We start from the raw sequence: 22,796 nt of genomic DNA, 5'->3' as shown, positions 1-22,796 counted from the left end.
TAAATTTATACAGTGCAAAATTAATAGAAAATGTATTCTCCAGTACCTTGATGCTCGTTTTCATTTCCAGGCCACAGCTTGTACGACATCACACATTGGCTGGAGCAGAAGAGCTTCACCATGTTTTCCTTGTTTTTGTAATCGATCATTTCCGACATCGGGTGAGCAACGTGGCACAAGGTGCATTGGTGGGGTGTGTAGTTTTTCTGCAGAATAAAAAAAAAAAAAAGGCAGAAAAAAAAGTTAGTCGGAGATCAAACATCTCAGTGTCTTGCTTTGTGCCTTTAAGTTCCATTTAAGTAAATATTATTTTATAATTTGACGTAGTGGGTTTTAATTGCAAAAAAACGGTGAGTTGACTTTGGTGTGAATAAACTTCACTGGTCTGTGCAAATGCCTGGGTTATTTTTAAATGTTTGGTACATTGCCTGGGAATGTGTAGGAATAATTTGAGGTGGGGTTATACACTGAACAAAAACATAAACGCAACACTTGTTTTTGCTCCCATTTTTGATCAGATATCAAACATTTAAGACTTTTTGTATGTACAAAAAAGGCTTATTTCTCTCAAATATTGCTCATAAATGTGTTTAATTCTGTGTTAGTGAGCACTTCTCCTTGGCCGAAAAATCCATCCATCTCACAGGTGTGGCATATCAAGATGCTGATTAGACAAAATGATTATTGCACAGATTTGCCTTAGGCTGATCACAATAAAAGGCCACTGTCAAAGATTAGAAATTGTTGAAGCAATTCATAAGCTGAACGCAGGAATGTTGACCAGAGCTGTTGCCCGTGAATTGAATGTTAATTGCTCTACCATAAGCTGCCTCCAAAGGCGTTTCCGAGAATTTGGCAGTATATAAATGTGATATTGATGTTTAAGGTGGCTGCATTTGCTGCTGACCCCATCCACAGCTGTACATTTCTTAACTCCCGTCTCTTTCTCCAAACTGGGGTCGTGCGGACAGCAGCTACCCTTAAATATAAGAGTATGGATAAATACCTCATCAAACTCTGCTCCCAAACATCCAAACTACTCCTTTAAACAATAAACTAAAATTGAATCAAACTAAATATGACTACAATGTACAAAAATGAGCATACCTTCTCTCGGCTCATACATGTACTGTTGTCCGTGCTGTCTGAGTGCACACAGCACAAGACTAAACTTTAAACATAATTCAACCCTTATAGTAAACCATGATTTGCTCCATCATTGGACTGATAACATCGCTTAAGCTGCAATGTTTTGGGTTTTTTAGCAATTTAAGTATCTTTTTATTTTTGTATTTGCGCACCTCTATGAAGTGGTGCAGACAGTTCTCACTGCAGATGGTTTTGGTCTCCTTCTCCACCTCCAGCTTCAGAGGTCTGTTGCGGCAGGTGGAGTTGCAGTTCTCACAGACGGCCTTAATCTCCTCGAGGAAACCCTCCAGGCAGGAGTCGCTGCAGAATGTGTGGGTATCTTCATTCAGGGTTAACTTGCAGGTGGTCTGAGGAGATAATGAGCCATCAATATGACAAAATCGTTACGGTTACAATCAAAAAAATAATTTGTTTTTTTGCTTACAGTGCAGGATTTGTTGCACATGCTGCAGAGCTGCTGTGGAGTTTGGGTGGGCACAGGGTTGGACTTAAAGGAGATGAGGCAGGTGGGACTGCAGAAGTCCTTTATTGTTCCTGTAGTGTCCACTGCAGCCATGATGAGTTCCAGCGGCTGCGATATCGCCCTGGCACAACGAGGAAAACAGACAGAATTTTTTTTTGTACTAAAACATCATTTTCTGTTCAATCAAGCCATGTTTTTAACAAACTCACTTGAGGCAGTGGTGACAGGTCTTGGTGGCAGGTTTGTTGTTAGGAAACATTTCGAAAAGGCAGTTTTTGGAGCAGAAGACGTCGGTGAATCCCTTCTTCTGGTAAGCCGTTTGGCCCTTCATCATGCCTTTCTTGCATTGGGAGCAGTTCATCTGTGTTGCCTGAGATGTGAGGGAACATGGCAAACACGGCAAACATGGCAAAAAGTATGTGTTTTAATTAACTGTAGTTTGTTGGGCAAGGTTTAAACTACGGTGGCCCTGAAGTGCAAGTCAAAACAACATTTCACAAAACACGACATTTCAAAAATTACGGAAAAGGTATTGCTTTCGGGACAGCAGTTCTTGTTTGCGATTGGACAGACGCAGCCGGAGAAACACTGCTGTGATTGGTCGTTTGACGCTTTGTGATTGGTCAGCACCCGACAGCGCTACGTATTTTTATTTCCTGTTTAGTACTATTCAGCTGTTTCTGCAACAATTTTAAACTAAAATACTCCCTTAAGATGGACATCTTAAGGGAGTATTTTAACAAGGGAAGTACATATGAAGTTATCCTCGACATGCTGTCAACCCATCACAACATTAACATGTCCCGTAGAACCCCGGAAGTGTGGTTCAAAAAGTTCAGACTGAGGAGAAGGGGTGACTAGTCGTCAACAAGTGAAGTCAGCAGGGCCATCTTAACGGAGCTGCGGGGACCTGGACAGATGTTTGGCTTTAGAACTATGTGGCTGGCATTAAAGCAGACACATGGACTCTGTGTTAAAAGGGAGACAGTAATGAGGATGCTTCGTGAACTCAACCCATTTGGAACATTGTCACGGACACGCCGTAGGTTTGCCGGAGGCACGTACCACTCTATGGGTCCAAATTATGTGTGACACATAGATGGATATGACAAATTAAAACCGTTTGGCATTGGGATATCTGGCTGTATAGGCGGGTTCTACCGCAAAATCATGTGGCTAAAGTGTGCACAAACAAACAAGAACCCAGAAGTGATAAAAAACAACTTTATTGACTGTATCAGAAATGTTGGCGTTATTCCCATGAGACTGCGAACAGACTGTGGAACAGAGAAGGGGACAATGGCTGCTGTCCAGTGTACTCCGTCAAAACCACAGTGATTACTACGCTGGTGCCAAAAGCCATATGTTTGGGTCTTCTATGAGCAACCAGCGCATCAAGTCCTGGTGGTCAATTTTCAGAAAACAAAGGTATGTAGGCTATGTCTTTTTCTAGTCTGGCAGCAATACACTTCAGTAAGAATGGACATGAGTTGTTTCGTGTTTCACAATGCCAGAGTTAGTATATTTGTAGATGCTGTATCAAATAATATTGTTTTACCAACTCAATGCCCGACTGTAAAAATACATTAGTTAAACAATCCAAAGTTGCTAATTTGACCTAGGTCTATAATAAGCTAAATGTATCAGATGTTGTTAGGTGTGAGTGTTAAGTGGCATCACATGTGAATAACATACAAGTAGTCTACATCATATTTGTGTACAAGGTAATTTGTGTATAACAAAACATCTTGTTTATCCCAAGGGCTCAGTTCTGGATGGATCTATTTGCTGATCTAAGAGACCATGAACACTTCAATGGCACCCGTGCCTTCTACGGTTCTTTTTGATGACAGTTCTTCAGGCAGACCTGGATGAATGTGTTCTCCTTTGGAGCAGGCACAGAATCCGGCCCTCCCAACTTGCCTCTTGTCCGGGTGGAATTCCTGATCAGCTGTATTCACTATCTCACAGGTATATTGTTTGTTATAGTAGTTAATACTAATGTGTACAAACAGAAGTGTGCTGTTATGATACAGTACCCTCCTATTTAGCTGCCAAGCATCTCCTCCCAAGCATCATTATAATACTAACTGTTTTATAGGTTTGGATCACGAGACTGTGGCTTTGCTCTGGATAAAGCATCAACCCACATTTTTCAAGACGGGCATCAGACAGAAGATCCATGTGGTGATCCAGACATCAGTGACTATTTTTAGCAGGCAATGCAACAACAACAACTTCAACATCCATACATACATACCAGTGTCTCGGCAAGGTCAATCTCAGTCACTCTTTTGCATCTCACGTGGACTTCCTGATCAGTGTATGATGTATCTGGTTGTTCACCGACGGGAAAGCAGCCGGTGAGAGACATGTTGAAGGCTAATCAACCTGAAATTAAACAAATTAAATCTGCATAGCCTGAAAAAACCTAAGCACTTACCTTTGTCATAATGTGATTTAAGACATATAAAGAGAGAAATTCGAGTGTAGGGTTTCCTTATTTCCGTTTTATACTTTCTCAGAGTAAATGGCGTTGAAGTACCAGGAATGTTAATGACTTCTGATTTGTCTGGGTAAATGAGGACATAGGGGCCCTTATCAAAGTCCGGAATAAAGTCAGTCATCTCCTTGACTGCCAATCGATGTATCCCAGCTGCGTCAGTGTCAGGATCCACAATCAGTGGAAGAGTTTTCCCTCGGATAGGTTTCATGATGTCAGTTTGAAGACACATGATTCCAATAGCTATCTGTGCAACAAAAAAAATTAAGTGTAATCAACTGGGTACATGAAACCACACAATTAACAGTGGATAGTTACTATGTATATAAAAGTCATTATGTGTTGTAAAACCTCATAAGTGTTCAGACCCTGTGTAGCAGAAAAGGCTTAGAAAAAAACACTATACAATATACATGGATACATTGCATTTATTTGCAAGTCAGAACTACCGTGACTCTTCCCTGATAACAAATAACAAAATCACTGCTAAAATGACTATGTTCAGCAATTCATAGCACAAACAGATGTAATACATTATTTTAATTAAAATATTTCTAGAAAGCTGTCCACAGTTAAAAATAATAATACTTTATAAATATAGACTTGATTAAGCTTACAAATCATTATTTTTTGTGCTTTAATAACCCCTTCCAAGTAAAAGAGGACCAGACTAAGACTAAATTCAACAACTTCTTAACTAAATCTGCTAGTTCATCTTTTTTAACTTAGCTGACCACGACCAAGACGTTTTGGAGTGAACCACATACATGATGTAATTTTAACACACATTTTTCCCTTTGATAAAAATAATGCTTTTTTCCAAAAATCTTAAAACAGGTACCCTCTATCTTGCTAGTAAACTAGATCTTCCAGCATCTTATCCCCCATATTTCCTACCTGTACTGTGCTTTTCTGTTCCTTCTTCTTCACGTTTCTCTTCTTGCAAGGGAAAGTAAGCCTCAGTTCTGATTTCTTTCTTCTGCACTCGGGGAACGTTTTCAGGGATGGCATTATTTGGGCCGCAGCTAATGTTACACAAACAGAGAAAAACAATGGTAACCTCGCTGAACTTATCCTGGGTTGTTTTTTTCATTCACACGTTATGCGAGTTCAAACCTTATCTATACAGTCTATGGTTCAAACATGAATCACAACAAAGGCTTAAAGGTTTTACAGAGCATTGTTACACAGTTTGACTTGATATTTTACCTGGAATTGGGACACTGACGTCCTGATCATGCTTCTCTTCCTTTAATACAGCCAATGACTCTCCACAGGAATCGCAAACATGTGAAAGTGACTGTAATTCTTTCCCACAACGCGGACAATACATCACTTTCCAGCCGCTTGAACACCTGTAGCTCTTTTAAGACGGAAGGTTAAGACAGGTAACGATAAGGGCATATCCAGCACAAAATCTAACGGAGTCAAAACATGTGTAAGACCGAAACCACGCTGGAAAAAAAGATTCTAGAGTTCCGCGTACCTGACCAATCACGAAGCGTAGTTTCTTGACTGGCAGCGAAACAACCAATCACAGCAGTGTTTCTCCGGCTGGTTCTGTCCAATCGCAAACAAGAAGTGCTTTCCGTAATTTTTTCAATGTTGTGTTTTGTGAAATGTCGTTGTGTTTTGTGAAATGTTGTTTTGACTTGCACTTCAGGGCCACCGTATTAAATACACAAATGCTAATAAAGTAAAAGTATAACAAAATACCGGGCATTTAAGATAGAACTGCATTAACTTGATACAATATAGAAACGTATCTGGAATACTATTTAGGATTAACCTGTACATTATTGATACAATTGAGGAAAGTTCCCAATTTTTGCACTTTTACAAATGTCCTTTGCTTACAAACAAGAAAATTAATAAATTCAATATTTTAAAAAAATATTTATTTTCCTCTGAAGATTGCATAAAGGAAATGATGTACATTTTGACTGGGTCATACTAGTTCTGAATGAAGCCACAAAGAACATCTGCTTTGATTGTAGATGGCAAGTACTCAGCTTTCATCTTTAAAATGATTTGATGGTTATCCTGATTGTGGTTTAAAAAACACTATTATACTTATATATGCGTTTACCTTTGCAATGCTCGGCTTGTCCCTGACGTTTTTGGATGTAGATTTTATTTGCTTGTTTTCCTCATGGATGGACGTATCTTTCACTGGTGATTTGATGGAGTTACACTCCGATGGGAATTGGGAAATGTGGACTGAAGTCTGAAACTTTTCCTAGGACCAAAAACAACAAATAACATTATTGCCAAATGGGGAAATTGTGGCTCTTGTTATGCAAATGATTACAAAAGAATATACAAAGAAAATATAAGGTCTTTATTAGACTTTTCAAATATGTCATTCATAATTTCTCACTGCATACAGTAGGCTACAGTTTTAGCAATCTACACCCAGCCATGGGTGTAAAATAGAAAGTCATGATACAGAAAGGATGATGTGGAGGACATCGCGTGTATAAAGAATGCATTTGATGTATTAGTATTGTAGTAATAATGTATTTAACTCATACTTCTAACCAGGTTTGAGAATGAAAATGAAAAAAAGTGGATACTCACAATGTCAAGTTTGGGGATTAATATCTTCACTTCTTTCATTCCAGCGAATGCATCCAATAATTTCTTCTTCTTTTCTATAAAAAAAAGAAATCAAAGAAGTTGTAAAACAACTTTTACGTTATACAGTCCACATGCTTCCTTACAGACCTGCATGGTCCCCAGAGGATGAACCATACTCACTTTGGTAATGGACTTTTATGTTTTGAGAGAAATATTTCAAAAAGTACTGGACGGATGCCATAACACAAGACGTCATAAGGATAAATTGCAATCCCTTTTCTTATCCTTGGACTTTATTGGAACTAATGTTTAGATGAATAGGCACAACATTTGGTCTGGACATTAATGGTTCCTAGATGATGTGTACTTCCTAACGACTCTGGTGGCCTTAGAGATCTCTGTTTACATTTTACCTGCATTTATGAAGTGAAGGGAACTCCTGCTATCCACATCCATGATGTTTCCTCTTTCACTGTCCAGTGTCTCTTCAAGCTCACCGCTGTCATTGTCCTGCTCTGTCACATCTGGTATCAAAGGCGTCGTTTCACGTTCTTCATAATTTTCCTCATTTTTGACTGTGTCCTCATCTGTGTCCATGTCAAAGTCCACATTCATGTCATCATCACCATCACTGAAAGACATGCGTGTAGGAGACACGGTTTTCTCAGGCGTGATGACAGCAGAGCTCTCACACATCTTCTCTGACCAGTCATCCTTCGCTGTGTTCACCTCTTCATTTTCAGCATCGCTCAGCTCAGAAGAATCACTGTCCTGACACTTTTTCGGCGCTCGCCTACATTTCCTCGAGAAAGGAACTTTTTTGGTTTCCGAAGAGCCTCTTGAAAAGGGAAGACCTAGAGAAGATACATTTGAGAACATTATGAACACTTTTATATTTCTTCCTGTCCTAGAACGAAGCATGCTCTCATCAGGAAAAGAAAAAAAATGACACATTCAGTATTCCATATCCTGAATAAAATGATAAATCTGCACTCCTCAGTGCAACAGGCTGTAACCAAAAGTCATGGAAAAAAGGTAAGTGAAACTACATATAAATTGTTTGAAATTCATAAGAATTGGAGACCCCATTTCACTTGTGGGCAATTAAAACAATGTAGTATACAGTATATTGATGCAATAAATGTAATTCATTTGAATTTCTCATGAATTATGGCAACAAAACTGTGTTTCTAAATTCAATCTAAGCTTATACTTTTGCATAATGATTGTCGTTTAAAAAGGAAAATATGATAAATTTGCAAGACAAAGTCACCCAACTCCAATATAAATGATAAACCCCTCTTTCACGTTTAATATATTGCTGTATCAAAAACCCTTATTCAAACGTATCCAAATACGTTGTTAAGCTAAAACAACTAGCCGCTCAAAATGCAGCGGTTTATTGAAGGTAATCTTGTGCCAGTTAATGCTATTATAATGACGCTTTTTAACAGCTTCAATGCCACAGAAAACGTTTGCATGGAAAAACTATTCTGAATTACAGATGTGTATTGGAGTTAACAGTAGGAGAGTTTGTGTGTACTACGTACTTCTCAGCAGAAGAGAACTTTCTGATTCTTCATTGACCTCCTCAGCTTCATTTTTTTTGCAGCTGTCCAGCTCCAATTTATCTGCAAAGGAATACAATATATATATTGTTCAATATATAAAGAAAAAGACAAAAACAACAATTGGAAAATGTTGAGGAACAAAATCTATCCAGCATTTTTTTATTAACACTCAATGAGAATATAGCGATTGTATTATTTAAAAACACCTTCCAAGAGGACACATTTAGGTTGATATTTGTATTTTGTGCCTTTATTGACATGTCTCCATGCTTTATTGTTCAAAAAAGTCTTTATTTTTCTCATACTGCCTCTGCTGCAGCACCTATTTTCACCCTCTGTCTGAAACTAGATCCCAGTCTGCTCTGATTGTTTATCTGGCCTGCTCTGTTGTGATTGATCAACTGCTTAGAAACGTGTTATAAATGTCCCCCCTCTTAGCCTATTAGGTCAAATGTGTTGGACCGCTAGCCAATAGAAGCGCAAGTGTTACACAGTGATGTCACTATTTTATCGAAGTAAACAAAGGAGTCCAATGGAGGCGTTTCAAGCAGGAGAGAGTGTGTGGGAGAGAAACTCCGTCTGGAGGGAATTTGGCTTTTTGGCTTTTGCAACCCATTTACATGAACAAAAACCTATATAACACACTACAGGAACGGGAAAACTAGAAAAAGCATAATAAGGCGTCTTTAAGTAATAAACTGAACACATACCTGGAATGTCAATTTCCTTGAGCGATTTGCCTTCATATCTTTGAAGAGATCCATCCTCCATTGCTGAAAGGAGCACTGAGATTTTAGCAATGTCAGCAGCGGCCTCTGGCGTCTGATAGTACTCTCTGTCAGTCGGAATGTCGCGGCCCAAGAGTTTGGCTAGCTGATCAACCTTGTCATTCGTGAGGCTGACAATCTGGAAAACTTTGGCAATATGTTTATGAAGAAGCGTAAAGCGGAGGTTTGTAGAGTTCTTTGCACCACAGCGAGCTGCAAAATTGGTGAAGAGTCGATGTCCCTGGTAGAAGCTTTTATCTGAGCCATCCGATCTTGCAAATAAAAAGGGATTTTTTGAATGTACACCACATGCCTCTCTCTTTTTCTCAAGCAGGGTTAGTGCAGTGATCAATTTAGGGGTCAATGTAGCGGTAACTTTTTGGCCACCAATGGTCTTAACGTTGATTTCCACAGTGTGGTTGGACACCATTCTCTCAAACTCTGATTGGCTAGCAGCATCGTCTTTATGAAGATCTGTCTGGTCCCGTTCAATGAAGGACTTGAGCGTTGCTTTTGAAACTACTGGCATATTTTTGTTTAAGACTGTCACTTCTGCACATGTCACCTTCATAAGGGCAGTGTAGACCGGAGAGCTTTCGTGCATTGTCAGGCTTTGAACCGCAAAAGCTGCTGTCTTCTGTATCCACTGATGGAAAAGCTGCACGTCATGTACGAATGGTATTGTTGGTATTTGGTCTGCACCTGATTTCAGTGGTACAAAGTTCCATTCTTTCTCGCACAATTGTATAAATTTCTGTGCTTCTAGGATCTTCACTGTATCTGAATTCTCTTTCCAAGCTGTGGCAAAGCTGATGTCAGCAATTTTCTTCAGCGAATTTCCTAATTCCATCATGAGACTTGGTTTTTCACAGGATTTGGTTTCTTCATTGAAGCCACAGAGCTCTCTCACTACTTCAACAACTTTGCTGAAGTTTTGTGGTTTAGTAGCATCTTCTAAGCTACATATTGACTTTTTCTTCAATACTAACAGGAGTCGTCCTACTTGCCTCAGCTTCAGTTTGACATGACTGTATGTTTTTGCTGTTGTTTCTTTCCTGGGGTAGATAAACTGTGCTAGCTGCAGTATTAAGGGACTATTCCAGATCTCATATGAAATGTCATCCCTCCTCAGGGTTTTTAACAACTCCCTCACAGCTGATGAGATTTGTTTGTGGTCTGTTGACACTGCAGCAGCTGAAACTCGGGTCCTTTTACCTATCTGAGGTTCTGAGAACTTCTTTGCAGAACATTTGCGGATATGTCGCCTTAGTTTCTCACGAACGAATATGTTCTTACAGTACGAACAGGCTGCAACAGTTTGAGTAGGAGTGGGCACGCTTGGTCTCCTTTTCACTTTAAGTTCTCCACAACGAGTCTTCAAAACCTCTTCATTGTGTTTGGTATTTCCTCTTTCACGTAACTCATTCAGTAAAGCTTTTCGTTCTTTCGAATTTCGGCGTAGTTTTAACACAGCAGCTATATTAGGCTCTTCATTTCTATGGGTAAAAAGGTGACGAGAAATTTTAGTCTGAGCTGCCCCGCAAACGTAACAATAGTTCTTTTTGGTGAATGAGGGGTCTTTGAGCTCTTCATCAGAGCTTGAATCACTGTTGTCCTTCTCTCTAGTGCGTGGGGCATCAATGTGTTCTTTAAAGCTGTCCTTTTTAGAAGAAGGCACGTATTCTTCATCACAGCAGGAAGCTGCAGAACCGAAGGATCCTGCTGAATCCTCAGCCTGCAAATATTAAAAACACATTTATTACTACCCCAGTATGCAATAAGAGTACACCCCCTGGCTCATATATTCTAGTTTTAACACTGTTTCACTTGTTTTGTTTTCCTTTTCTCTTTGAAATAAACTGGAGCAATCTAAGATGTTTTTGTGCTGCTTTTTATTGTGTAATTTGAAGACAGATTTATGCTTGATAAAAATGGGTTAACAAGAGTTCAACTGCAGCAAATAACAGCATAGGTTTGGAGTTATAGTTTAGCACTACAGCACTCATTCATATCACCACTGCAAGACTAGACAGATGAAATACACCTGAACAAGCAGTATTGCACTTTGATTATATTAGAGTCTTAATTCAACCCCATGACTTTTGCAATCATGGCCAACAGTCTCCCAAGGCATCAGAAACTTGCAGAAGAAAAAACCAAGCACTTGGGATGCATCAACTGAACATTAGTAGCAGTTGTTTTCTCTTTGTGTGGTTTTTTGTTGCACAGGCTAAATATTGCTTTAGTTATTTGTGATCTCACTCAGACAACAGCAGCAAGCAAACTCAACTGCAGATTCTTTGAAGAATTCGCTGGATATGCACAATCCTGCCATGATATGAAAGCTTTGACTTTTGCCATGAAAATGAATGTCCAAATCAGCAATGAGATGCTTTGTGTTTTTTTGTACCGCCGGTTGTCCACATCTGCCATGTGTTAAAAATACATCAAACACTTACACTTTTATCCTCAGATGAAGAATCGTCAGCATTTACATCGGATTGTGATGTATTCTGTTCACTGGATTCCTGCAAAAATTTGGAAATGTATTTCGTCATGCAGGGTCTCAAGTTTTATTCTGTTAGACATTGGTGTAAAATTGTCCTGATTGGCATATGATTCTTGAATTATGTTCTAAAACATGTTTTGTGAGGTCACAATAACCTTAGACCCCAAAATGTTAATCAGTTCATTTGTCAGATCACGCAACATGTGTTTAATATCCCTCCAGGTGCACCTGAGATATAGTGTTCACGAAGATATGATACGATATACTTTATTTTCCCCGTAAGGAAATTTGTTCTGGACTCCGTCCTGCAGTTCCGCATACATATACAAATACAAACATAATAAACATTCAAATATATACTGTCATACACTGTATGAACAAATACAAAACGCAGACACACATATTGACAATGGCGACCTATTACACAACGGATGAACAATATACGGACAACCTCAATTCATAATGCCTTCCTCCTAGGCTGTCACCGCTGTGGAGGCATCAACATAGATTATAAACTTACTCTTGGGCGCCACGGGTAAGCGGAGTCTCCATAATTGAAAGTTATCTCCTCGCCTGGAGATACTGCTGTCACTGCGAACAGGCAAAGGTGTGGTTTTCCCTCATAGACAATTTTCTTCATTTCACAGCTTGGACTTATATGATCGTCATTCACAAGTCTCCCGAGGGTACCATCTTCATTTGAAGCTTGAATGCTAGAAAGAAAAATATTTTGATGAGACTAAAACCACAGACAAAATATATTTTGTACAACATTGAGCTGGAATTTGGTGACAGATTGTTAGATACTTTATTATTTTATGATTAGCAACGTACACCTGCTGCACTCCAACAACTCAGTTTTGCAGGTGAAATAAGCCATTTTTAACATCCTCTTAAATTCTACCTAATTAACTATTTCAAATGTACACTGCCAAGGGATACTGATGTTGAAATATCTTGTGTAAATGTACTACACACACACACACACACACACACGTTGTTCAAAATCAACGTTTAACTTGATTTGATAACGAGCCTGAAAAAGAAAACTCACCGCCAGTCTCTTCCCATCCAGGAGAAGTCAAACAAATAGTTTTTCAAAGTGTCCCCACACTTTTCTTTCCTGGATTCTTTGCGATGGGAGATGTTCCCACGATACTCAACAACAAAGGTGGATGGTTCAATGGCTTCATTTGTAAACACACCCCTCCCTATAAAAGCAAGACTAAAATAAACTTCAGATCACGTCCAATTATTGATCAACAATTTCAGTAAGAGTTATTGTGCAGAACTCATCCTCTTGTGCACCGGTCTGCTTTTAGGACTACCCATTTGCAGGGTTAGCAAAAAAGAATAAATAAAACAAACCTTTAATAGGGTCAATAAGCCGTTCCTCCAGGAAGGGTTTGTCTCTGCAAGTCTTTATGTGCTCAAGGGCATCTTGCTCAGGAGTCAGGCCTTGTTGTTCAGCAGCATCTAGAAACGATAGTATGGGTTTATGAATTTTGGTGTTATTTCAGAGATGAAAGTATGAATATAACAGACACATTCTACAACATACCCCTCTTCTGAAGGAAAACTTCTGATTCTTCAAAGTGCTCTTCACCATCATCACTTTCAGAGCTGTCCTGCTCCATATCTGATTCCAATTCATCTTGAATAAAAAGGCAACATATAATTCGTTATTTGTATTTAGAGTGTTTTTTCTCCACCGCTAGCAGAACAAACAGTATAACACTGGATGCCTACCTTCAATCTCAATTTCGTTTCCTTTGAAACTTTCAAGAGAACCCTTTTCCATTGCTAGAAGAAGTTTTGCAATTTTTGCAAGTTCCACGGCTGCCTCTGGCGAACGATAATAGTCCCTGTCGGCCCGGATGTCATGACCCAACAGTTTAGACAGGTGATTTAGCTCTTCGCTCTCCAGGTTGAGAATCTGGAAGATTCTTGCAAGGTGCATGTGAAGATGTAACGACCTGAGATGTATTGGGTACTTGGCACCACACAGACCTGAAAAGAAATTCACGCAGCTCTTTCCGTAGTGGGTGCTTGTGGGGGAAGAATCAGGCTTTGCAAACACGAAAGGATTGTCTTTGTGTACGCCACATGCTTTCCTCTTGCTCACAAGCAGATTTATTGCACTGACCATTTCAGACGTCAACGAGGCAGCAACATTTTTGCCTCTCCTGTTTCGAACATTTATCCTGATGAAGTGTTTGGACAACCCTTGGGTAGAGTTTTCTCTTTCCTGGAATGTCTCCAGTGTCATTTTTGAAATCTCGGGTGCACATTTGCTTAAGACTGATGCTTGTGCGAGGGTAACTCTGCAAAGTGCATTGTAAACCTGTGGGCTTTCATACTTTTCTATGCTTTCGATGGCAGATGCTGATGTTGTTTCTAGGTACAGGTAGAACATCTGCACATCTTGTGTGAAAGGTATGGTAGACGCATTGTTTCTTTTACGTCCACCCGACGAAGGTCGGGCTGTTTGGTTGACAAGTTCAGACCATTCATTTTCAAACAGTTTCAAGAATGCATTTGCGTCCTTCAACATCTGCTCATTACTATGACCTCCAGTGAGGACAACAGCACAGATTTTTTTCAGCGAACCTCCAATCTTCAAAGGAAGGGTTGGTATGTTATAGCTCTGCATCTTTTTATCAAATCCAGCGAGGTCTTTGACAGCCTCTACAACTTTGTAAAAATGTTTGGGTTTGATAGCCTCCTCAAAGCTTAATATCGACATTTCAAACAGTGCCAACAAAAGTCTTCCCATTTCACGCAGAGTGTTTCTAATCTTCTCATATCCCTTTAAGTTATTGCCATGCTTCTTGATCAGATTCTGAGCCAGTTGTATAAGAAGAAAATCATTTATAACTGCAGATGAAATCTCATCATGTTTCATAGTTGAAAGCAACTTCCACACATCAGGTGTCATTTCTTTGGAAAATGGTGACTCTGAAAGAGCAGTTTCAATTAAGACTTTAGCCTTGCCGTCCTTTGCAGAATACGGCGTTGTCCTAGAAGGACATCTGAATACGTGCCTCCACAAGTCCTTACGTAAATACATGCCTTTACAATGAATACAGTGCACATGGGATTTAGAAGAGATCGCACTGGTGTTAGGTCGTCTTTTCGCTTTCAACTCTCCACTGTTGTTCTTCAACACCACTTGGTTATGTCGGTAATTTCCCTTGTTACGAAACTCATCGAATAGCTTTTTTCGTTCCTTGGAGGTTTTTGGTAATGACTTAGCTTCAGCGATTTCAGGAACTTCCTTGGCATGCTTTATGAGATGACGAGCAATTTTAGTTTGACCTTTCCCGCAGACATAACAATAGTTTTGATTGAGACTAGAACATCTTTTGGGCTTTGCTCTAGCCTTCCTGAGTCTAGAGTCTCCATTCCAGTTGAGTTCTTCAGAGTTGAAAGCAGACTTGTCTTCCTGATGGCTGCATGAAGCATTGTCTGGTTGCAGCATAGAGGTCCCCATCATCTCCTGAGAAGAGTCTAGATCTGCAAAAGGTGAATTGTCCATGAAATCCAGCTGATTGGTAAAACTGTAATTGCTAGGACTTGTTCTACTGTCAGGAAGTTCAAAGTCATCATCATCAGAGCTGGAATTGTCAGAGCTGCAAGCTGACCGGTACTCATTCTGAAAATAGAGTAAAAGCATTTTAAATATACAGTAGATAACTTACATAAGCACACACTCATATACATAAACACACATGGAAAAATATGTAATCTACTGATTTGAGACAAGAAAACACACGGCCCAAAGTTAATTTTTAACTGTCAGTTTCAGATGTGTGTGAATGCAGCGTACATGTTGATAATCAAGTGGTACAGTCTTAATTGTTAACGGTCTTTCACACACCGTTTCATTCTTCGGTGTTGATTTAGTAGCGTGAATGCCTGAGTAGGAAGTACTCAGTCCATCATAGGACGCCTGTATAGGTTGAAAAATGGGTTAAGAGTTCAGCTGCAGAAAATAACAGCATAGGTTTGTAGGTTTGGAGTTATAGTTCAGCACTAGACCACTCATACCACCACCACCACAAGACTAGACATATGAAATACACCTGATCAAGCAGTATTGCACTTTGATTTTATTAGAGTCTTACTTCAACCACCTTAATTTTGTCATCACAGCCAACAATTTCCCATGGCATCAGAAGAAAAAACTAAGCGCTAGGGATGCATCAATTCAACTTTTAAAATTTAAGCTTTGACTTTTGCCATGAAAACAAACGTCCAAATCAGCATTGAGATGCTTTGTGTTTCTTTTTGCACTGCCGGTTGGCCACATCTGCCATGTGTTTTATGAGGAAAATACATCAAACACTTACGCTTTTATCCTCAGATGAAGATTCTTCAGCATTTAGATCTGTTTGTGATGTATGCTGTTCACAGGATTCCTGTAAAAATGTGTGCAAAACTGTTAAGACATGAAGAAATATGAAAAAACGAAATGCAGTCAAATTCGTCATGCAAGGTTGAATGCAATATAAAAGTCATGTGGAAGTTTGACACATGAATTAATGGATTCACTTTGTGTAATGCCTGGATTAATATAAACCATGTATTGGCAAGATGTGTGGAGGCCCTAAGTTCTGAACATTAAGAAATAAAATGCCTGTACCAACTGCTTTTTTTACATTCAAAGCTTCTATTGAAGTTTTCAAATGAAGCTTTAAATATCTGCATATAGAGTGCCACAGGAACAAGTCCTATAACCCGGAAGTAAGTTAGCATTTTAGAACTTCCGGTTCCCTTGTCTCAGAGTCAATACAATTTCTCCATAGGATTTTGGAAGATAGCTCAAAATAAGGTAGACACAAATTTAGTGGTTGAGACGGATCATATTTTGTTCTACGACATTTAATACATCAGCTGTGACCCCCCCCTCCCCAAGTGGGGATTTTTGAAGAGTTTACATGTCTGAAAAGCTATGTTTGTTAACAAGTGACTGAATAGGACTACAGAAGTTGTTGAGAACATTGTACGTCATTACGCCGAACACGTAAACACTCCCGCTAAGTTTGTTTTCCCCTGTTCTGCTTGAAATACTTCTAGTTCAATTCAGTGTGGCTAAAAAATCTGTTGAAACGATCTTAAGTTGGCTTGACATTGAAGTCCTGCGACTCTGCTGTACTGGTCTGTAGTTTGTTTATAGCATAACGTTAGCATTTTGCTTCTGGCGATTACATTTCTGCTTCGAAAATTATAAAAGTAAGGTAGACATGTGGAGATTATCATGCATTCATCAAACAGGTTGGTTTTCCACAGATCTTATTTTTCACAATATTCCAAAACCCTATGGAGAAATTGCATGGCTTTGTGGTCGAGGGAACCCATGTGCAGCTTACTTCCAGGTCGGCCTACAAAAATATATCATCCCTGTGGCGCTCTATTATGATTAACCTAAAAAATGTTTTTTAAGTCCTCCAATAATAGAAAAAAGTGCTTCTTGGACTAAATTAACACGTCTTTTTTAATAAAATGAAGCTTAACTTATGAATATATGAAGTGTTTGAAAAGGTAAACACCAACTAATATGGTTTTGAAGCATAATATTTTCTTTGATAAAAATATTGTTAGGCATTTATAAAAAGATTACATCGATCTTTTATTTATAAACTTTGACTTTTGGACTTAACAACTCTGTGGAGTTATTGGGAATGTTTGGATCACACAAGATTTCGACAATCCTACATAATCACAACTGAAATCTATACCTTCAAAGAGTGTAATACTAAAAAGATTAGTGTGGCCTTTAAGCCCAATAATGACTGTAGATTCAACTGAGCACATTTGCTTGATTATTCAGAATAAATGGACATAAAAAAACAGCTGTCATCAGAAAAAAAGTCTATTTGTCCAAAAGACCATTTTATTTTCATATTGGTATAAATGAATGAGGAATCACAAAATCAGCATTTTACCAACTGAAAAATATTACCAGTCTCAAAACACTTGTGACCCAACACAACCTCGATGAGTTTGTTTTTAGCAGACCTGATGACTGTAAACGTTGTCAACAGGTCTCAATAAAATCAATAAGAAAACTACAACTCATCCAGAACGTAGCCGCCAGAGTCCTCACCAGAACTAAAATAATTGACCACATAACCCCCTGGGTTCTAATAAATCAAGGTTAAAAACCTTTCTTTTTAATGCTGCCTATCCTGAGATCGTATTACCGTGCCTTATCATTGCACTTTTAGCTGCAACCATTCTTTTATCCCTTTTATGAATTGTCTTTTTTTGTTTTTAATTATTATGTGTTAATGCCTATGTACTGTAAAGCACTTTGAAGCACTGTGTCTTAAAATGTGCTATACAAATAAACTAACCTTGAACTTTGAACAGATACTGTATGAGATTGTCTGTATGTGTATAAAATAAAATAACATTATTGTATGATGATAGTTCCACTGCAGAACAAAAAATTAGCATTGCAACCGATTGCTGCTATTAGATCATCTCTTCTCATAAACATTTTCAACAAAATCTTAATGTTATATAACTTTAAAGAAATGTATGCAAGACTGTTAAGACTGAACTAGTTTTAATGTGTCTGTAATTCGTATAAAAAGATCAAAATCCATGCTTCTTCTCTAATACAAACTTACCGTTGATCGCCATGGGTACGACGAGTCCCCGTAGTTGTAAGTTATCTCCTCACCTGGAGATATTTTTGTTACAGCAAACAGGCACAAGTGTGGTTTTCCCTCAGAGAACATTTTCTTCATTTCACAGTTGGGACTTATGTGATCGTCATTCACAAGCCTTCCAAGGGTCCCGTCATCCTTTGAGGCATCAACGCTGCAAAAAGAAAAAAAAAACTTCTATGAAACAACAAAAAGAAAATTCTAAATGACTGCACTTTACCATGTTGTTTTCTTTTTTTTAAACACGATAGATAACCTAACCATGTCTCTTTCTGACATAACTTACCACCACTGTGCTCCTTTCCATGAAAACTCGAAGAAATATTTGTTCAGATTATCGCCCCATTTCTTCCTACGCGTTGTGTGTTTTGGAGAGAAGATGTTCCCCCGATATTCAACCACAAAGGCGGATGGTTCAATGGCTCTGCTGGTAAACACTCCTTTCCCTATGAAGCAGAAATTAACATGAAAACATTAGTCTAGTAATGTTGAATCTGGATATTAACCACATCATTGTTTTACTTTTACCAAATATATTATCACAACGAGAGACAAAACTTCTTTGGACAACGAAGTTACAGGTGGAAAAAGAGAAAAGAACCATACAGAAATGTTACATTTTTCACTGATCGTACAATGTCCAAGGACGTCTTAATTTTAATCCTAAAGAACAAACGTACAGTTACAAGGGAAAATATTTGGGCATATTTAAGTTGACAATAGTCTGTGATGACCAGAGTTCTTTCACTCCTAGTGTATTTATAAATGTGAGATTTGCACATCTTTCCTCAAAGGACTTCATGTCATTTCAACTCTTTCCAACACAATGAGTTAATGAGGCACCAGAAATACCTTCATGTGCTTTTAGGATACATCGACAGGTTGACTGCCAGGGCTGAGATCGAACACACAACCTTCTGGTTGAAAGACGATCCCACTACATCGCAGCCACAGTCGCCCCTTTACGTCGTGTAACACATTCCACAGTAGTTACAATGATATGACCTGCTTGAAGTTAATTAACTGCACTTTCGTTGTTATTCGGAGTTTCAATCTCTATGGTTTTTGTACTTATTGTAAGTTGCTTTGGATAAACGCGTCCGCCAAATTAAATCTAATGTAACAAAGGAGTGACTCCTATCAGAAATGTACCGCTTACCTTTAAAGGAGTTGATAAACTTTTCCTCCAGGAAGGGTTTGTCTCTACATGCAAGCATGTACTCCAGGGCATCTTGCTCTGGAGTCAGTTGGCGTCTTTTCTTCTCCATGACAGGAATATGTTCCTAAAATAAAGATATTAGGTTCGGAATTGTATGAGATCTGCTTAGCATAGTTATCCATAAATATATAATTTGTTTTGTTTTATGTTCAACAAATACAACACTGCAACTCGATAAGCATTGTTTCACATTGTTTAGATATCCTGTGTCTCTAATAAAAATAAAGGCAGTCTGAAAGGTGAGCAGAGAAAAAGAGACTGGCCACCTGGCTAAGTATCCTGTTAATCTCTGTATAATGCCGTTTTATTCAACTAGTTATTTGAATTTTAAAAGTTGTATCTGACAGTGGTTTGTTTTCTACCTTGCACATGTTTTGCTAGCATGCTAACACTAACTAGCAAGTGGAGAGTAAGCTAGTATTGGTTTTCCAACAGATTGCCCGCTGATTTTGACTTCAATAGATGTATTTTCAGTAAATATATCTTAAAACACGTTTACCTTTGCTTCAATATCCCATAGTAGAAGCAATAAGGGCTAAAGAAGTAGCTAACAAAGTAGCAGCCATCTTTCCCCTGACGTCTTTTTTCCTAGACCACGTGACGATGAAGGTCCGACATCTACGGCGAGCGGCTGCTTCCCCGACTGTAACGTCACGGGAAGGCTCTAAAAAGCAGCCAGTCAGCTGCCGTGGGTGTATCAAGCACCGTGAGGATTACCAACACAAGACATCACTGGTGTGTGTGGTTTATGAGGACCCACGGAAACAAAACATGTCATAGCGTTTGCTGTTAATCCATGTATCGTCGGACCATTTGTTTTTCTTTCTTGCACTAGTAAACGCAAGAGCTTCTGAGGGTTTTTTTCGTTTTTGCGTTTTACCTTTCTAAATAGTCAATGGTCCTTGGAGCGAGGGGTGGGACGAAACTCTCGGAAGTCCTTTCAAAACAAAAGCACCCGCATGCTAAAATACGCGTACATTGAAGCACTACAGTATCCGGTTGAAGGAACGATGATAATATTATAAACAAGGGAAAACGAGGTGAATTTAATTGAGCCCAGACAACGAATGTTATTGAGGGCTGTACATCTAATAAGCCGCTAAGAGGAGAATGGCTATGTGTAAAATGGACAGCGTTGTTAGGAGATTTGAATTATACAGCGATCCTGACTGAGGTCAAGCCAGCCGTCTCTAGCGTTTGCTTGGTCAAATCAGCAGCTCCTCATTTTTTGGAATAAAGTGCTGCGATACAAATATTATTTATTTGTTCCATTTGTTCTTAATGAAATTAATTGGCCCAGCCTCTGATGCTGCCCCCCAGTTTGCTGTCATCGGCATCAAACTGCACCCTTTTGAGGCTGTGGTGGAGAGGAGGACTCTGCACAAACTGTGTGATAACCCACCCACCCTCTCCACCTGCAGCTGGACAGACAGCGGAGCTCCATCTCCAACAGACTGCTCCAGCTCCGCTGTCACAGGGACAGGTACAGGAGAACATTCCTGCCTACTGACATAACACTTTACAATAATTCCCCTCTAGCTGGCAGACAACTCACTGCTCCATAGCCTCTGTGTTAACTTAACATGCACTCTTTACACTGTACACTTATATTAGATTTTCATTTAATATTCCATTACATTGCAATATTTACTATCTGTATATTTCTTATTTCTATTTTTTTAAAATGCTATGTTTCATATTGTATTGCAGTTTTTATGTAATTTGGGATAAATGAAGTATTTCTGATTCTGATACTGAATACTATTTGACTTGGTAAAAGTAAACCTGCTACCAACAATACACTGAAGTGCTTTTACTGTGTATTTATTTTTAGAATTACTCTGTCAAAGCCACCTCCTGAGAACAAAATCAAGTTTGATGAGGGATAAAAATGTTTTTGCCATAAGTTCTTCATGAGACTGATACTGTTGGACTCAGTTCCAGTGAAACTACTCCCACAAGTACTATGGAGTACTTTTACTGTGTACTTTTTGAATAATCCTCTGCCAAAGTCTCCTCCTGAATACAAGAATGCATGTTTTTGCATGCTATTTTTAATAAGTGTTAAAAAACATTTCTTCATGAGAGTTATATTGTTGGACAGAGTATTTTAAGAGGATATGAAGACATGACATCAGCACTGCTTCCTGTCAGTACTCCAGCAGCAGCATTTTTACCCCTTGGAATGTCTAGACTGGCCTGGATAGCTGCTCACAATTATCCTTCAGCAGTGACACACCCTTGTCACTCTTGTTGGCCTCTATGATGCTGCTGTCTTAAGTGATAAGATATTTATCTGCCCCTAGTTTATTCCTCGCAGATTCATCAGCCTCATCTTTCCATTTGCCTCAGTGATTGCATGTCAGTCAATGGAGCCTCATAGAAATGTGTCCAAATCAACAAAAGGGTTTTTTTGTGAGAGAAGGCCAGGGCTAAATTATAGATTTTTTTAATAGAGTAATTACAAGTCAGAGAAAATAAATCCACATCGTCCTATTAAAAGTAGTGAATATACTTTTTCATGGTATACTTAAACTTACTTGTATTAATATTTGCATGTTTGTATGTGCTGGATATCTTTCCCAGCCTCAATGAAATACAATAAAATAAATGGATTCATAGATAAAAAGTATAAATTAATAATTCAATTCAAATTTAATATAAAATGGAAAAAAAGTCTACTTTCGAAATCATTTCTCACAAAAACCTTTCTAAATTATAGTGAATTATTTAAAAATGTTTAGTCAGTAGAAGATTTTCTACCTAAAAAAGTTTAAATTGCATGTAAACTATATCAAATACCCTTCATGGCAATTAACCCACTTTTACATCTATTATATATAATATTATAATACTGGAAATGAAGAATTTATTTTAATTTTAAGACAATTGGCAACTTTATTAATACAGAAGATTGAAAAGATTTGCAGAAGGATCAATTCTTCATGGGCTTCAATGGCTCGCTAGATACAGGCAGTTTTATGTTTGCTTACTATCCTCAGATAGTGATTTATTGAAATAAGTAGTGACATTTTAATAAATATCTATTTCACCTGGCCGGCTGAGCCAGTGTGTATTTTTTCAAGCACCCCAAGATTCAGAGTTTATAAAGTACAATTCTGGGTCATTTATTTTGTAATGACGGCTGATGGCGTGGACTGGGATGAATGGAAAGATGAGGCTGATGAATCTGCGAGGAATAATCTAGGGGCAGGGAACTATCTTATCACTAAATACAGCAGCATCATAGAGGCCAACCAGAGATAAAAGGGTGTGTCACTGTGCTGAAGGATAGTTGTGACGAGCTATCCAGGCCGGTCTCTTAAGACTTTGGAAGGGGTAAAAATGCTGCTGCTGG

The 22,796-nt window shown here is 38.6% G+C and overlaps 1 protein-coding gene across 1 annotated transcript in view; it reads right to left on the bottom strand.

Moving 5' to 3' along the window:
* LOC134875235 (uncharacterized) overlaps nucleotides 1-20,359 on the bottom strand; it is a 30,715-nt gene extending 10,356 nt beyond the window's left edge. The window contains exons 1-21 of the mRNA XM_063899710.1: nucleotides 20,319-20,359; nucleotides 19,379-19,502; nucleotides 18,506-18,665; nucleotides 18,181-18,373; nucleotides 15,895-15,963; nucleotides 15,423-15,494; nucleotides 13,292-15,197; nucleotides 13,104-13,196; nucleotides 12,911-13,018; nucleotides 12,597-12,753; nucleotides 12,063-12,255; nucleotides 11,493-11,561; nucleotides 8,977-10,768; nucleotides 8,246-8,326; nucleotides 7,109-7,549; nucleotides 6,696-6,769; nucleotides 6,205-6,354; nucleotides 1,822-1,982; nucleotides 1,574-1,733; nucleotides 1,302-1,496; nucleotides 47-206 (exon numbers count right to left, since the gene is read on the bottom strand). Of these exons, the coding sequence (XP_063755780.1) occupies nucleotides 47-206; nucleotides 1,302-1,496; nucleotides 1,574-1,733; nucleotides 1,822-1,982; nucleotides 6,205-6,354; nucleotides 6,696-6,769; nucleotides 7,109-7,549; nucleotides 8,246-8,326; nucleotides 8,977-10,768; nucleotides 11,493-11,561; nucleotides 12,063-12,255; nucleotides 12,597-12,753; nucleotides 12,911-13,018; nucleotides 13,104-13,196; nucleotides 13,292-15,197; nucleotides 15,423-15,494; nucleotides 15,895-15,963; nucleotides 18,181-18,373; nucleotides 18,506-18,665; nucleotides 19,379-19,487 (6,343 nt within the window). The 5' untranslated portion in view covers nucleotides 19,488-19,502; nucleotides 20,319-20,359. The remainder of the gene's footprint in view (nucleotides 1-46; nucleotides 207-1,301; nucleotides 1,497-1,573; nucleotides 1,734-1,821; nucleotides 1,983-6,204; nucleotides 6,355-6,695; nucleotides 6,770-7,108; nucleotides 7,550-8,245; nucleotides 8,327-8,976; nucleotides 10,769-11,492; nucleotides 11,562-12,062; nucleotides 12,256-12,596; nucleotides 12,754-12,910; nucleotides 13,019-13,103; nucleotides 13,197-13,291; nucleotides 15,198-15,422; nucleotides 15,495-15,894; nucleotides 15,964-18,180; nucleotides 18,374-18,505; nucleotides 18,666-19,378; nucleotides 19,503-20,318) is intronic.
* Between the last annotated feature and the right edge of the window lie 2,437 nt (nucleotides 20,360-22,796).

Source organism: Eleginops maclovinus, chromosome 13 (genome assembly GCF_036324505.1).
Source record: "Eleginops maclovinus isolate JMC-PN-2008 ecotype Puerto Natales chromosome 13, JC_Emac_rtc_rv5, whole genome shotgun sequence".
Classification (NCBI taxonomy): domain Eukaryota; kingdom Metazoa; phylum Chordata; class Actinopteri; order Perciformes; family Eleginopidae; genus Eleginops; species Eleginops maclovinus.
This window is presented reverse-complemented; position numbering and strand designations above follow the sequence as displayed.